The 14,207-nt window shown below is 39.8% G+C and overlaps 1 protein-coding gene across 3 annotated transcripts in view; it reads right to left on the minus strand.

The window, feature by feature from the left end:
* The window catches only part of TIAM2 (TIAM Rac1 associated GEF 2), a 90,815-nt gene that overhangs the window by 57,152 nt on the left and 19,456 nt on the right, over positions 1 to 14,207 (minus strand). Inside the window, exons 5-8 of one of the 3 annotated variants that reach the window (XM_054396220.1) lie at positions 10,095 to 10,280; positions 8,780 to 8,926; positions 5,468 to 5,530; positions 1,193 to 1,360 (exon numbers count right to left, since the gene is read on the minus strand). In XM_054396220.1, the coding sequence (XP_054252195.1) occupies positions 1,193 to 1,360; positions 5,468 to 5,530; positions 8,780 to 8,926; positions 10,095 to 10,280 (564 nt within the window). Of the gene's footprint in view, positions 1 to 1,192; positions 1,361 to 5,467; positions 5,531 to 8,770; positions 8,927 to 10,094; positions 10,281 to 14,207 lie in introns of all 3 variants that reach the window. The other 2 variants (XM_054396228.1, XM_054396236.1) reach the window with 2 other exon arrangements.

Genomic DNA, 14,207 nt, shown 5'->3' on the forward strand with positions numbered 1-14,207 from the left:
TCTACCCAGGTACAGTAAATTTTTTAAGTCAGGCATGAAACTTTCTCCAAGATTCAGTCTCCACCAGCAAAAACAATGAGAAGATAATTTCATGAAGCCAAGTTGTGACTTGGCTAAATCAGTGTTCTTATTTTGATTTAAAAACTACAGTTCACCTTGGATTTTTTAAACATTCTGTAATTTAATCATTTGTTTCTTTGATTACAACATTACCAGATGCAAAAAGCCACAAAACTGGGTCCTTTCCTCCACTATAAGCCTCAAAAATCATCAACTTTTCGGCAGTTCAATGAGCCTACATTAAAGTTCACACTAACATGCCAAAAGCTACAGCTGGATTTTGTACAGAGCTGGACTCCTTTTTTCTTTTTTTTTTTTTTTCTCATTTCCCCCCCTCATTTGTGAAGTAAATAAATTACAGTTGCAAATTGTGAGTAAACAGAACTTGGGAGTAAAAAGTTAGTTCTTCCAAAAAGCTTGTTTGTGTAATTTAAATGACTTGAGTCATGAAGTTAAGAGCTAAATTCAAGCACTGGCACGTGTGGAGATAAAGGTATGTTGTGATATTCTAACAGCACTGGTCTTTTGTCTGTAGTTGAAACTGGTTAATTTTACTTTACCTTCAACCTGTGACTCAGTTTTCTGCCCCAAGATCTATAGCATCTCCTCTCAAATTGCTGGCACTGACTTTCAGAAGGGAATACACTTTTTGAAATTCAGAAATAGAGCTAGCATTTAATTAAAAGTATAAGAGGGTCCTTTAACAAGCAAACATATGTGATAGCCTTTGTCACAGCAGTCTGAAATGTCTTAATCTCTTGGTATACACTCAACAGTCCCCATTACTCCTCTGTGATTAACTTGCACTGAACTGGGTTTGTTGCAATGACAACAGGGAGCAGACACGTGCTGACATTTCTCAGGGCTGACTCCCTGGAAAACTATCACTCCTCTTTCAGTATCCCCTGTGGGTCGTCTCAAGCAACACTTCTTGAAAACCTTTCCACAATCCTGTGCCCTTGGCTACAAATACATAAATACGACTACAGGAAACAGAGCAACATGGCTTAATACAGTGATAGGGAGATGCTGGGACTTTGTTTTCACTACTTAGGCATTCTCTGATATATTATGATCCTTTTCCAAGTCCATAGGTACTAACAAGATGCAATCATTCACGAGAAATGAGTACCTTGCATGCCAAAGACAAAACATCTTCTACCCTGTGCTCAGGCTTGAGGGTCAGTGCCACTCCTTGGCCATCACAGAAGTGAACATAGGTCTGTGTTTCCCAAGCACCTTCCTTCTGGATGCTCTCTGGCACTGAGCAGTAGACATTTAAAAAGTCATCACATTGCTGCTGGAAATAAGAAAGAAAGAAACAAATATGCGGATATCACGAAAAAACCCCAAAGTACAATTATATTGGCAGTTTGCAGTGAATATGTATTTAGATGTGATGCTGTGCATTTCCCTATGGCAAGACAAGAATAAAGTTCTGTTAGCTGCTCTCATTCATATCAAAGACTTGGTTTTCTTGAGAATTGATTGTACTTCTGCATTCCCATTATGGACTCTTACGGTTTTATCTCATATTAATTGTATAGGAGTAAATTCTTAATCTCATTAATTTACAGTGGGAATAACTTCTGAAGAAGAACTGACTAATACAATTTAACCTAATTAACAAATAAAAAAAAAGAGAGAGAGAGAAAAAAGGAAAAAAAAAGGAGGAATTACTGTAATTTTGACAAAAACTTTTAATATACTTCCAGTAGAGAGCACTGTGGAGCAAGGCTTGCTGTAACATAATAAGGTATTAAAGAAAGCACCAAGTGTTTTTCTCTTTACAGTTTAAGAAAATACTGTTTCACAGGTAGCACAGGGTATTTGCCTGTTTACTATTTTGCTTCACATTCACCCTCGATCCATAGTCACTTTGCTTCACCAAATGACAAGATTCACCCTGAATAAACTCTCTGTTGCTTTCTCTCTTCATTTTCACACTTTCTCCTGTACTGCACTTCAGGCTACACCTTTCAAAAGAAGCCACACAAGGAGGTGAACACTGAGAGCTGTTCAGAATTTGTAGTTTCACCTATATATCTGTGTCTGCCTATTCAGCATATCACTTAGATATCCATATCAAGGCATTTAAGTTTATGCAGATAAGATCTCTCAAGTCCCCTTGCAGCTAATGGAAATTGATGATAAGCTCATAAAATGGTGGTACTGCCACCCAAGACATATCTTAAGATATCCTGAGCTGTTCTTAAGAGTGCCTACCTCCATAGTACTTTGTGGTTTTGGATGGTTGGTTGGTTTGTGGGATTTTGTTGCCTACATAAAGCCCCTTGATGAGGCAATTCTTCCTCCTGGCTCTGCAGGGACACAAACCCAGAGGTCCACCGCAATTAAAAAAGCTTCAGTAAAATCACTGCACAGGGACTGCTTCACTTGCTGCAGGCTGCAAGGTTACTGACAACAATCTAGCAGTAGCAACAGAGAGACCAATACTATTTTGTATTTCCAAATAACAACTGTGGCTGTGAAAGTGATGCAGTAAGCAATCCTACCCAGGTAATTACTAACCAATGCAGAAAGTCAGGTTGCACCTGAACCAGAATATGGTATAGGAACAACATGATGCCACAGCAACACTGCTTTTGGCAGAATAATATTAATGAACTAATGGCATTCATGAATCTTGTACCTCTTACTCAACTGCCCCTATTAACTAATTGAAAATGAAATTTCAGTTAACACAAATCCCTGGAAATCTTACTAAAATCCACGATTACTATACACAGCAAGCATCTTGTTGTGCTACAGCAAGTGATGTAGCACATGTAGTGATGAAATCTACACTCAGTGAAGTTTCACCCCCGTGGCTGTGATTCCAGATTGCTTCTAACACCAGTTAAGAATCCTCTCAAAGAATTCCTGTAGAAATGTGGTGATCTCAGAAAACTCTAAATCAAGTCCCTGGGAATAAATGATGATCCCCTTCCACAGTGTAAAAAACAGAAATGAGAAAGGGCAAGGTAGGCAGGCTGAGAGAGTTCAGCAGGAATAAAAATGAGACTGAATTCTCTAGTGTCTTCCTCCAGAGAAAACCAAACCTTTTTGCCTCGTCTAGGGAGATGCTCCCAGAAGCTCAGAGTTTTGTGACTAATGCAATGGTTTACTGCACTGCAACAGTAGTTCTTCAAATCTGTGCAACTGAATCCAAAAGATAGAGGATTAAAATGATGACAAACAGGTGGAAGGCCACCATATTTCCAGAAGCTTTTGAGACAGGACATAAAGTTCTGCAGCCAGTGTGAGATAACTTCCCTTTCCTTGCCACGTACACTGGTGCTCAAGCACATGCCTTGAGATAAACTTGCCTCTGTTATTAAACATGACTATATTCCTTAAATGAAGTCAAGGTACTGTTGCTTCAGCCACATTTTCCATCTCAGAAAAACATCTGACATGCAGTTTTTTTTCCCCTGTTATGCCTGCAATGACTAATTCTACAATAGTTCATTCATTCTTTGCCACATAAAATGGTAACAACCATCCAATTTTCCAGAAATAGGTGCCAAGATTTGCAGACTGCCTCACGTTGTGCCACAGGACCGCTGCAGGACCAGTAGGTTATTTCACTATTTGCCTCTGTTTTTATCATCCTCTTCGGGAAAACAATAGCCTCCCTGACAGATTTCACATTCTTCATTCACTTGCATTCCTCAGGTAGAATTTTATGAAAGTTTTGATGCTGGTTTTTTTTTGTTTTTCATTCGAATCAGCCAATGAAACCGGGCTGATGGCAAAGTAACGGTTTTCAGAGTTATGATGAATCATTCCTGAGTTGTTGTATGATTCATCAAAATGGCAGGATCTTACAAATGCCCACGCTATATTTAATTCCCATTTGAAAAAAGGTTTTAGAAATAAGTTTGAGATAACAATAATAATTATAATAACAATGTTTTTTCTAGAAATAAGGTTTATCTTCAGAACTTTGCTTCAGCACCTAAATTGCTGGGGTTTTATTGAAACACAATCATGATAATTTTTTTTAAAGTTTGACCCAAAATCTGAAGTGATATTACCCCCTGCACTGATGTCCTCTACATGCAGAGTGGGACTGCAAGCCCCTGGCTGAATTTGGATAAGGCTGCTTTTATCCAGACCTGGGTCAAGAAGCCAGAACTTGTCCCTTCCCCATACAGCACCAAAGAGAAGGTTTCATTCTGCCTGCTCCCTGGCACCTTCAAAACCTTCCTCTGTCTCCTTAGAGGAGTTCAGGTAGGGCAAATGCTCTTCTTGTTAGTCCAGAGGATTGGAGACCCCCAACAGACCCTGTTGCACAAGGCTGCGCTGTCAACCTCTCAAACCCAAGGTGGTCAGCACTAAACTAAGGGCGGCAGCCTTTTGGGAGAAACTTTCGGGAGTGCAAACAAAAAGATTCTGCAGGAACCAGACCTTCCATGTTCTAACAGATCCAAACATGAATTGTGCTTGCTGTCCCTGAGGTGGTAAATGGATGCCCTCTTGCACCACATCCAATGGTACATTCTGGAGGAACTTAGAAGTGTTCTCTACAGGAGATCATTTCACCCAGAAATCCCTCATAATTATAATTTATTTTGAAAAGAGAGGAGTGATTTGGTTTAAACAATTTCTCACCCCAGGAAATATAAGTAAGTTCCACAGAGAAAACAGAGTCCAGAAACCCTGTGCCTGATTTTTTTTTTGTTTGCTTTTGAGCCTGCAGAAGCCTACCAGGGGAGAAGGGTTCTATCTGTGAAATCTCCACAGTACACAGACAACACTCAATGCTCCTACATGGATGCAGGTAGGGATTTTGGAGTGTATCAATGTTATCTTCAGGGAGGCTGCAGAAGCTGAGAGGGAATGTGATTCACACACTGGGCAGGGACAACAGTAGCTCACCTCCTCCTGGGCACCAGAGAAATCAGCCACAGCTATTGACTGGGTAAAGCCACTGAGGGACTGCAGCTTCCTCTTCCTTTAACTGAGCAATCTCCAGTTATATATTAACTCCCACTTCTCTGATGGTGTGCTCCACAGACTTTAAGTAGACTTTATTTGCCTTCGTACTCAAAATACACAGGTTCTGCTGAAGAAGGCAAAGAGGGGAAGCACACCCTGGGTTTTCCCATACTGTGAAGGATGCTTTCAAACAAGCTTGGTTCTAAATCTCTCTCAAGAGAGTGGACACACTAGAAGGATTTGTGCTGTGAAGAAGCTTCTAGGGATTTTTTTTTTAATGGTCCCATATATGTTCTTGAACTTGTATTAGTTTCATTAGCAAAATTACAATCCTGCCAGTCCAGCACTAACTGCGTTTTATGAACCTCTGTGAGTTTCTGAACCAGCCTCATCTTACACTTAATGACATACATTTGAGAATTTAAAAACAAGGTGGTCCAGAATGGGAACAGGCATATCTTACCTCAGTAGAGTTGGCTGAATTCTGAACACCAGCAAATCCATGTCCTCCAGTTGAATCAAAAATCTATTAAAAATATTACAGACAAATAAATTGGTTAAACAAACAAACCCTTTATTTATTACCCGTGTTAGGTAAAATCTTCAGGAAAAATAATTAAAACTAAATTAATAAAAGTATATCAACCTGCTAAACACCAGGAATCTTTTTATACTTTGTAATTGCTTTATTATGACTAGAAGCAGCATTAAAAAAAATACAAAACTCCCTCCATAAAGAAAACTCAAGCAAGTTTTCTTTCAGGCTACATGCACCCTCTCATTCAAATATGTATAGAAGCATTCATGTCCTTATTTTATACTGTCTACTGTTTATCTACTAGATTTAAATTAATTTACCTTCAAACTATGTACTAAGATGGAAGTTACAGTTTTACCCTTCTGGATACTGTTAGGTACAGCTACAAATACCATGATTTAAAGGAACTCCTTCAGACCATTAATGGTTTTTAAAGCTTCTTAACCTATAGTTTTTGTCTCTTCTACCCAAGCAGTTACCCTGACCCTACTGGTAGAAACTTTTAGCATAGCTTTGAAGGCATGCTTTACCCAAACCTTCACTATTAAGAAATGAAAAGAGCTGATTACTTGTGTCTGCTTTGAAAGTGATGGAAACATAAACTGAGACATTCCCCACCTGTTTTGAAACCTTAACTAATAGTACCTTACATGGTGTTAGGCTTATTAATGATTTTTTTTTTAATTCTAATAAATCACTGTGGATAAAATCTGAAATTTTGGTGATGAGTGGTATAAATTAATGGATAGATCCATACCATTGATACATGATGTTGAGATTTGCAGGTAATAACCTGCAAATACCCTCCTGAAGTGCAAATATAAATAGCATTTTTTTAAACTCTTGCAGTCAACAAATCAGGACAATATCAAACTTACATCCAAGCTCTTTTTGTTTAGGATTTTGGGGGGTTGGGTTTTGTTCGTTTATTGTGAGGTTTTCTGTTTGTTTGGGTGTGTGGATTTTTGCTTGCTTGGTTGGTTTTGTGTTTGCTGTGGGGAGGAGTGTTTTGAGATTTGGCGGATTTTTTTTACTGTAAAAGCTTTTTGGGTAGTCCAAGACAAAAACAAACTCTCCTTTAAAATTTCACATGAAATCCAGTTTCTGTCAATGAAAACAAAGGGCACCACTTCTGAACTTCCTCTTCATCTCACTCACAGATGCAATCACAGTATTTTATTGTTTATGATTTTTCATAATAGTTTATCATTTAGACACAAGAAAGCAGATAAGCATTTAAGAAACTGAGGATGATGTGAGCCTAGACATCCCCCATGTGCTAACAGCATATTTATATCAACGGATCTGTAAAAGACTGAGCCACTTCATGAAAGCCCCCCAACACTGAACCTCTGAAACATTAAAAATGCCTCTGACACAATGCCATTCAAGAACATACCATCTAATTTTGAAACTAGGGTAAAGCAGATTAAATATACCAGCTTCAGTCAAATGAACTTTAATTATATCCAAGAAAGCAAAATGTTTTTAAACCTATTGTTCCAACACAGACATCCACAATGAGTGGAAAGCAGAGCTTCACTTCTCAGTTTAACCCAGTTTCCAAGTGAGGTGGAAGAGATGACATAAAAGGCAGCCTCAGGCCTGTTCTGATTTTGATACACAATTATGTGCATATACACAAGTTTCAGCATGGGTGCAGCTCTCTTTTCAGCCACCTTCTAGTTCATGGGTCAGTTTTCAAGGCATGCTCTTAAAACTGGCTCATTTTTAAGGCTAGTACCACTTTATGGGTATGAGTCATAGCCTACTGTTATTCATACTCAACACTCAGCATTTACATTTCCTTAATTTTACTGTAAGATATTTAATAAAATTTAAAAAATAAAAATCAAGAACTTCAGGTGGCAGATGAAAATTAACACATTTTGGGGCCAGCTGATTGCAAGGTTCAGAACAAGGAGGATGAGGACACGCTGGGGGCACCCCCACATGCATCAGGACTCCCTCCTCCACTGGGAGAGTAGCAGTAGCCTCCTCTCCTTGCCATAGAAAAAAAGATTCCCTGTCCCTGAGCCATACAGAATCCCCTTCATGGGCTATAAAGCATACAAGAGGATGTATTACCCAGTTAAGACAGTGTGAGGTATCAGCTCTGCTGAGAACAGAGCTAAGGGGCATAAAATCCCTTCCCTCAGGCCTTTTATTAGTAGAGAAATAGAGGTTCAGGACTCACAGACCAGCCTCACCTGCTGCGGAACACAGAGGAAATTATGTGAAAAGGATGATCCAGAGAAAATTTCTCCTTCAGTTCCCTGTTTTGTAAGACAGACTTGAGTTTTATCCTTATTCATTTTTACCATGTAGACACACTTGATCAATATGCTAAAATGCATAAATCATCCCAAGAAGTTTCATCCCAGTGTAACACACAGATAAATATTTACCTATTAAAAATACAAACCACTAGACCAGAAAATCCTGATGTGTTATTTTGCAATATTCAATCAATTGCATCAGCTCTGGGACTACTGCAGTATGTGTACAGAGAGGCTTGTTTAAATACTCCACAAACACATTACCAGACATGCAAGAATAGCCATGCAAGATAGCTGATCATAGATTTTTGACTAATAAAATAGGAGAGACAGGGAACAATAGGAACAAATTCACTTAATGAACAAAGCACAAAATACTGCTTTGCAGGAGAAAGCAGACATGGCAAAGGCTAGTGAAAATAGTAACGTGCTGAGTGCAAGTGCACCTCTACAACTTACACCTCACAGTCAAGGAAGTGGTATTTAGCTTTTTTTATGGGATAAGGCAGTGAACTTTTGTTTCATGTGTAGCTGCATGTTTATTGAGAAATCACAGACTCCTGAAGCATGGGGTTTACACTGAATGTGCGCTCCAGTCATTAGTTTCACAAAGAGAAAAAGACCCTTTCAAGCAGCACATGTTGCTCTGAGAGGCCATGCCAAAGATGCCTGTCTCTGCAGCAGTCTCTCCTCTTTCACCCTTGAAGACTCATCTGTGTTACTCTATATTAAATTGTGGTAGTAGTTCAGAGTCCCAGTCACAAGCCAGCCCACATTGTGTTAAGGACTGTGCATGCAGGCTATCTCCAAAGAAACTCTGCTCACAAATAGCTTGCAATGTGCTAGAAGACAAGTTTAACAGAAAGATGCCTCCCACTTTGTGCACCAACAGCATCTCACAGGATAAACCCCATCAGAAACAAGCTATTCTATAGTATCCCCAGAAAATAATATCCACCTGAGTTATGGAAGGTCGCTTTTCTTTTCCTTTTCTTGCCAACGTGTCCAGTCCTTTTAGCGAAGAAAACAAACCCTTCTTGTTTCGGACCCTTTGTGACAGGGACAGGGTACGCTTCCTGAGAGCAGCTTCATCCCTGGAGCAGATCTGTTTAAACACAGAGACAGGCCTTCCCATATCACTGTCATAACAGCAAAATATTGACAGTTATTTCAATTGAGGTATCACACGAGAGCCTCTTCAGTTCACCTCAATGTAACACACCAAGGTGCAAGGAGAAAGCTTTAAAATTTCAGCAGTGATGCTTGTTTTGGTATTCCGGTGGCATGATAGGGTAATATTTTTGTCGGGGGGGGGCGTGGGGTGTGGGGGGGTGGTTTGGAATTAGAAGATCATAGGAAAGGAAGAACTGAGAAAATATAATGAAAAGGCTCTGAAGAAGAATGATAACCTATCATTCAGATATGAAATTACTAGGGGACTCTCAAAATTGCCAGACGGGAGATAAACATGCTATGGCACCAAGTTGTTAACAAGCAATGACACAAAACATGCACATAAAAACAGTGGCAGAAAGAAACATACTCCCTGACATGGCTTTCAGGACTGCTATTCAGACCAACTTCTCATGAGCAAATGTGGCCCACCCATCTCTGCCAAAGTCAGCATCACAGTCCTGCCAGGCTTAAAAAGCAGAGACAAACTGGCTACTGCTGTAATTTCCTTGAAGCCAACAGGGTGACAACAGCTTACAGCAGCAGAGGATCTCCTTCATTCTTCTTTGAAAACACAGCCCACAGTTCTTACATAGTGACTTGAAATTTGGATTGTTTTAGCCTATTCTAAAAATACTTCCTCTTCAAACTCTTTCTGAAAAAAATGGAGCCATCTGGCATTTCCAAAAAAAGAACAGAGCAGCTCAAAGGGACCTGAATCACTTTTGGAAAGTGTTAGGCTCTTTTCACTCTAAGTGACTTAGCTCCTATAGACTTTTAACTCAGTGGAAATGAAATTGCAGTGACAACATTCAATACATGACTCATTTACATCTCGAGAATATTTTGGTTTGTTTCTTTTTTTTTTATGTATAGATCAGAAGTACTCAACTCTGGAGTCCCTGGGGACTAAGTTTGTCTCTGCAGAAGAAAATGTATTTGCAGTCCAAGAAAAGGCAGAAAGGATGAGAAGGGAACAGGGCTGTCAGAGCAATGCATGTGGGTACAGCCATGTATTATCCCAGCACAATTCCACATCTAAGCAAAGTATTAACAAAGGCTTTGTGTAACACACCCATGAAAAGTGCATGTGGACTTACCAGTGCATGGAAGGATGAGACGGAGAAAATGCCGAGCCGCCCCAGTGACAATTTTGAAGGACGACTGGCAGCAGCCAAAAGGCTCTTGGGGTTTGGGAGCTCCCCACCTTGTAAACTGGCTAGGTAACATCGCATTCGGAAAAGGTCCATGTTAAATTTTTCCAGGTTCTGTTCCCACTGCTGGATCTGTTTAGATATTAAAAGGGACAATTAAAAGGGGTAAAAGTCTTTGTGAGCTGCACTGAAAATTAGAGCTCTTCCCCAAGCCCGTAGTAAATCACTTGCATCTGGTAGTATATGGATTAGATTAGTTATTCCCTGCCAAAACACAGACAATTATATTGTGTTGCATCAACCCAAATAATGGCTTGAAATAAAACAAAGCTGGTGGTCTTAAATGTATAGAGACAAGATGGTGCACAATAATAAGACAAGGAACAATGGGTTCAAACTTGAACATAGAAGATTTCACCTCAACATGAGGAGAAACAACTTCATCATGAGGGTGACGGAGCACTGGAACAGGCTGCCCAGGGTGGTTGTGGAGTCCCCTTCTCTGGAGACTTTCAAAACCCACCTGGATGCATTCCTGTGTGGACTACCCTAAGTGATCTTGCTCTGGCAGGAGGGTTGGACTTGATGATCTCTTGAGGTCCCTTCCAACCTCTAATGTACTGTGATGCTCTGAAGAGGAGCACATCATGAACTTCAGGTAGTTTGATGGCCACAAAAGCAGTTACATAAAAACACAGCCCTGTGATTCATGAAGGCTCTTCACCCCTCACCCTTCTCCTCCTCCCATTTTTGGATATTAGTTTGTTTCCTTCACTTTTATGATTGTAGACTGTATAAGTAGGTGGCTGGCTGAAATCAAAGCAGTATAGCTATGCTAACAAACTGCACCAAGCAAAGTAGCTACACTGATAGGTCCTCTGCCTTCTTTATCGTCCTATCGCTTGTCCATCTGTAAACAGGAAACAAAACTGGCAACACAAGCATGTGTTGTTCTTTGTCTGACTAATAGGTTAAGACATCCTTATGCCTAGACAAACTGCAAAAATGAGCTACATATGCCCAACACAAACCACTCGACTAAAATCAGAAATACATACATAACCTTCATGTAATTTTTAAACCTAACACAGGTACATGCAGATATAATATACAGCTTAATCTGGTTTTGATGTAAAATTAATAAAGAGACTAAAATAATTATTGGACAAAGTTCTGAATCAAGGCTCAGAGGATGGGTTTTAAGCATTTATGTAGATAAAAATAATCTACACAAACACTTATGCACTTCACAACAGTAAAATTTTGTTTTTCATTTTCCCCAACTTACAGATTGGTAGTTGCAGATAAAAACTGACCCGTAGTGTACAGCATACATGAAAAGGCAGCTGTGTTTAACAGAGTGGGCATATTCACACATGGGAAGGCAGAAAGGCATGTCCACTAGGTTAATGTACACTGAGTTCATGCACTGAAGATTGTTAAAATCCCCTAACAATGCTGATCTTCCAATGTCAGCTCCAATCACTGAATGTTTGTTCAACAGGTGGTTTAGGGCTGTGGAGAAAGTTCATCACGTTTTCTCTAATGTGAATTGACTTCATACCTTTCTTTGGCACTCCCTGGCTGTCCCTGTGCACACAGGACATTATCACCTTACATTTTCATTAGCCAAGGTTGGGACAAGCACCTTTGTGACTCAGAAAACAAGCTGCAATAAAATCTCAGGTAAACTATGACCTTCAGTCTTATCTAGAAGCAAAATCAGTTCAGTTTCCTTACAATGCAAGAACTAAACAACTCTCTTGTCTCTTGGTTTTGACAATGAAGTGAGCAATGAAAGAGCAAAAAAGGCCCTATTAACAAAATGGCACTAAGGCTTGTACTACAACTCAGAGAGACCTTACCCAGTCTGGTTTCTTTACACATGTGCTCACAAACTGTGGTTATCAGTTATGGCTATACTTCTGGAAGTAAGAGGTATCTTATTTGACAGGTACAGTGAAGAAAGGAAAGACAATATACTATTATGTACATTTACGAGTGCAAGATTATAATTTACAGAAAACAAAACAAAACAAACAAAAAAAGGATCTTTCAAGAAATGACTATTAAAATCAAAGGACAGAATCTACAAAAGTTTATGATGAGACTAAGTTCCAAAAGTCCAGAGAAAAATGACAAGGGTTGTACACATAATGAAGATGATTCATCTAATGCATCACCACAGGACTTTCAAAAACATGCATCCTTTGCAATTCAGAAAGAATAATAGCTTTTTCTTGGGTTTATTTGATCACTGCCCTTTCTTTTGTTTTCTTTGTGCTCTCAAACACCCCCCACACAGCATTTTTCTGCTTGCCAGTACTTTACGCATGGGACCACTCAAATAGGAGGTTTTGTGATGAGCTCTTTCTCTGCTTTGACACTTAACTAGAATAAAAACATGGTTGTCAGCTTTTCACAAAACCAAAAGCTAAAAGCTCAGGTGAAGTATTTCCCTTTGGGATGACACCACCATGGGTACAGAGCCAAGCCAACTTGAAATAGTTCAGGAACAGAGCAAGGGCTTGTACTGGACACTGCTGGAGTAGAGCATCCTGTCCCCATTGAACACAAGCTGAACACAGGCATCCTTGTGTTTCTGAGACCTTCTTCAAAATCTCCATTAAATATTTGTACTAATTTGTGTTTTAAAATAAAGATGGTCTAAGAAGAGGGAGTGGAGTACAACATGAGGAGATTCTGAAGAAATAATTAAATTACAGTGTTTATCGGTCATGCAGGATGCTAGCTAATCAGCTCCAAAAGCATCAGTAATCACCATGTTACTTTTAATGGCATTAGCAAAAGCTGTAGGCAGGGAATTTCTGGGATTGTCTTGTAGTCTTATCAAAACCAGGGATGTCTGGAACCAATTGGAGGCCACGAACCAATACCAGCTGCTATTTGTCTAAGCCCTTTAAACTATGATAATTCTTCCTAAAGATTTATATTCTTGAAGACTAAACAGGGGAAGCACACAAATAAAAAAACAACAACTTCAAAGTGCAGTATGACCTGGTCCATGAGGTTAATTTACAGCCTGCAGACTAGCTGCTGAGATCCTTATTCTGCTATTGTGTGAGGCAAATCTCTACCCCACGTGGGAGGACTGCCCGAAAGATGGCTCAAGGACTTAACTTCATCCTGCACAGACAAAACGGCTCTTTTGAAACCTGCTCAAAAGCAAAAGGGAAAAAGCAGATGCAGCAGACAGTGTGAGAGCAGGAATGGGTGGCAAAGGCTAACAGCAGCACAAAGCAAGTCTGCAAAGATATGAGAGAGAAGGCCCAACGTGAAGCACACCAAAACAAGCAAGTACACATGAAGTGCTCCCCACAGTGACCTGCTCAATTGCTGTGCTTGCAGGCACTGGCAGCTACAGCACCCAAAGGAACCTAAACCATCCTCTCTCAGTCATTGTTTCAAAATCTCCATGCAAATTTCTAGGAAAAGCATTAAAGGCTTTTCCTAGAGGAGAAGGAGGATATTCTCAGTATAGGCAAAAGTTAGGCAACAATTTCTGGGTTTAGTGGCACTATGAGAGAGCCTAGGATAAAGGCAGGGACAGGGTACTTGAGTAAATGTATTCAGCCTAAGATCCCAATAAGGTAAAGAGTAGCAGGAGGCTCTGACAGAGACAGAAAGGAAAATATGGGAAGCCTTATGAATTAGGACCATGAATTAATTAGCCTGGGCCATCAGGAGAACTCATACCAGGAAGCCTAGTGCAGGGATAAGACAGTAATTACGGGGGATGTGCTCAGTGAAGGTGCCAGACACTTAGATCAGGAACGAGTTTTTAAGAGTTAACACACAAAGGAACATCTGCATGGTACCTTCAGCAGTACTTTAGCAGCAATGATCATTATTCAGAACAGAAATAGCCAATTCTTCTCCAGGTTAGTGAAAACTCTATTCAGACACTAAGAAATTATTGCAAATTACTTACATTTTAAAGCACTCAAACCGATGAGCTAAAGGAATATGCTTGAAAGCAGATCTCTGTTAATTCAATATCCCTGGTAGGTTTTCTATAGGTAAACGCTTTGGAAAGAC

This window comes from Indicator indicator, chromosome 2, assembly GCF_027791375.1.
Source record: "Indicator indicator isolate 239-I01 chromosome 2, UM_Iind_1.1, whole genome shotgun sequence".
Lineage (NCBI taxonomy): Eukaryota > Metazoa > Chordata > Aves > Piciformes > Indicatoridae > Indicator > Indicator indicator.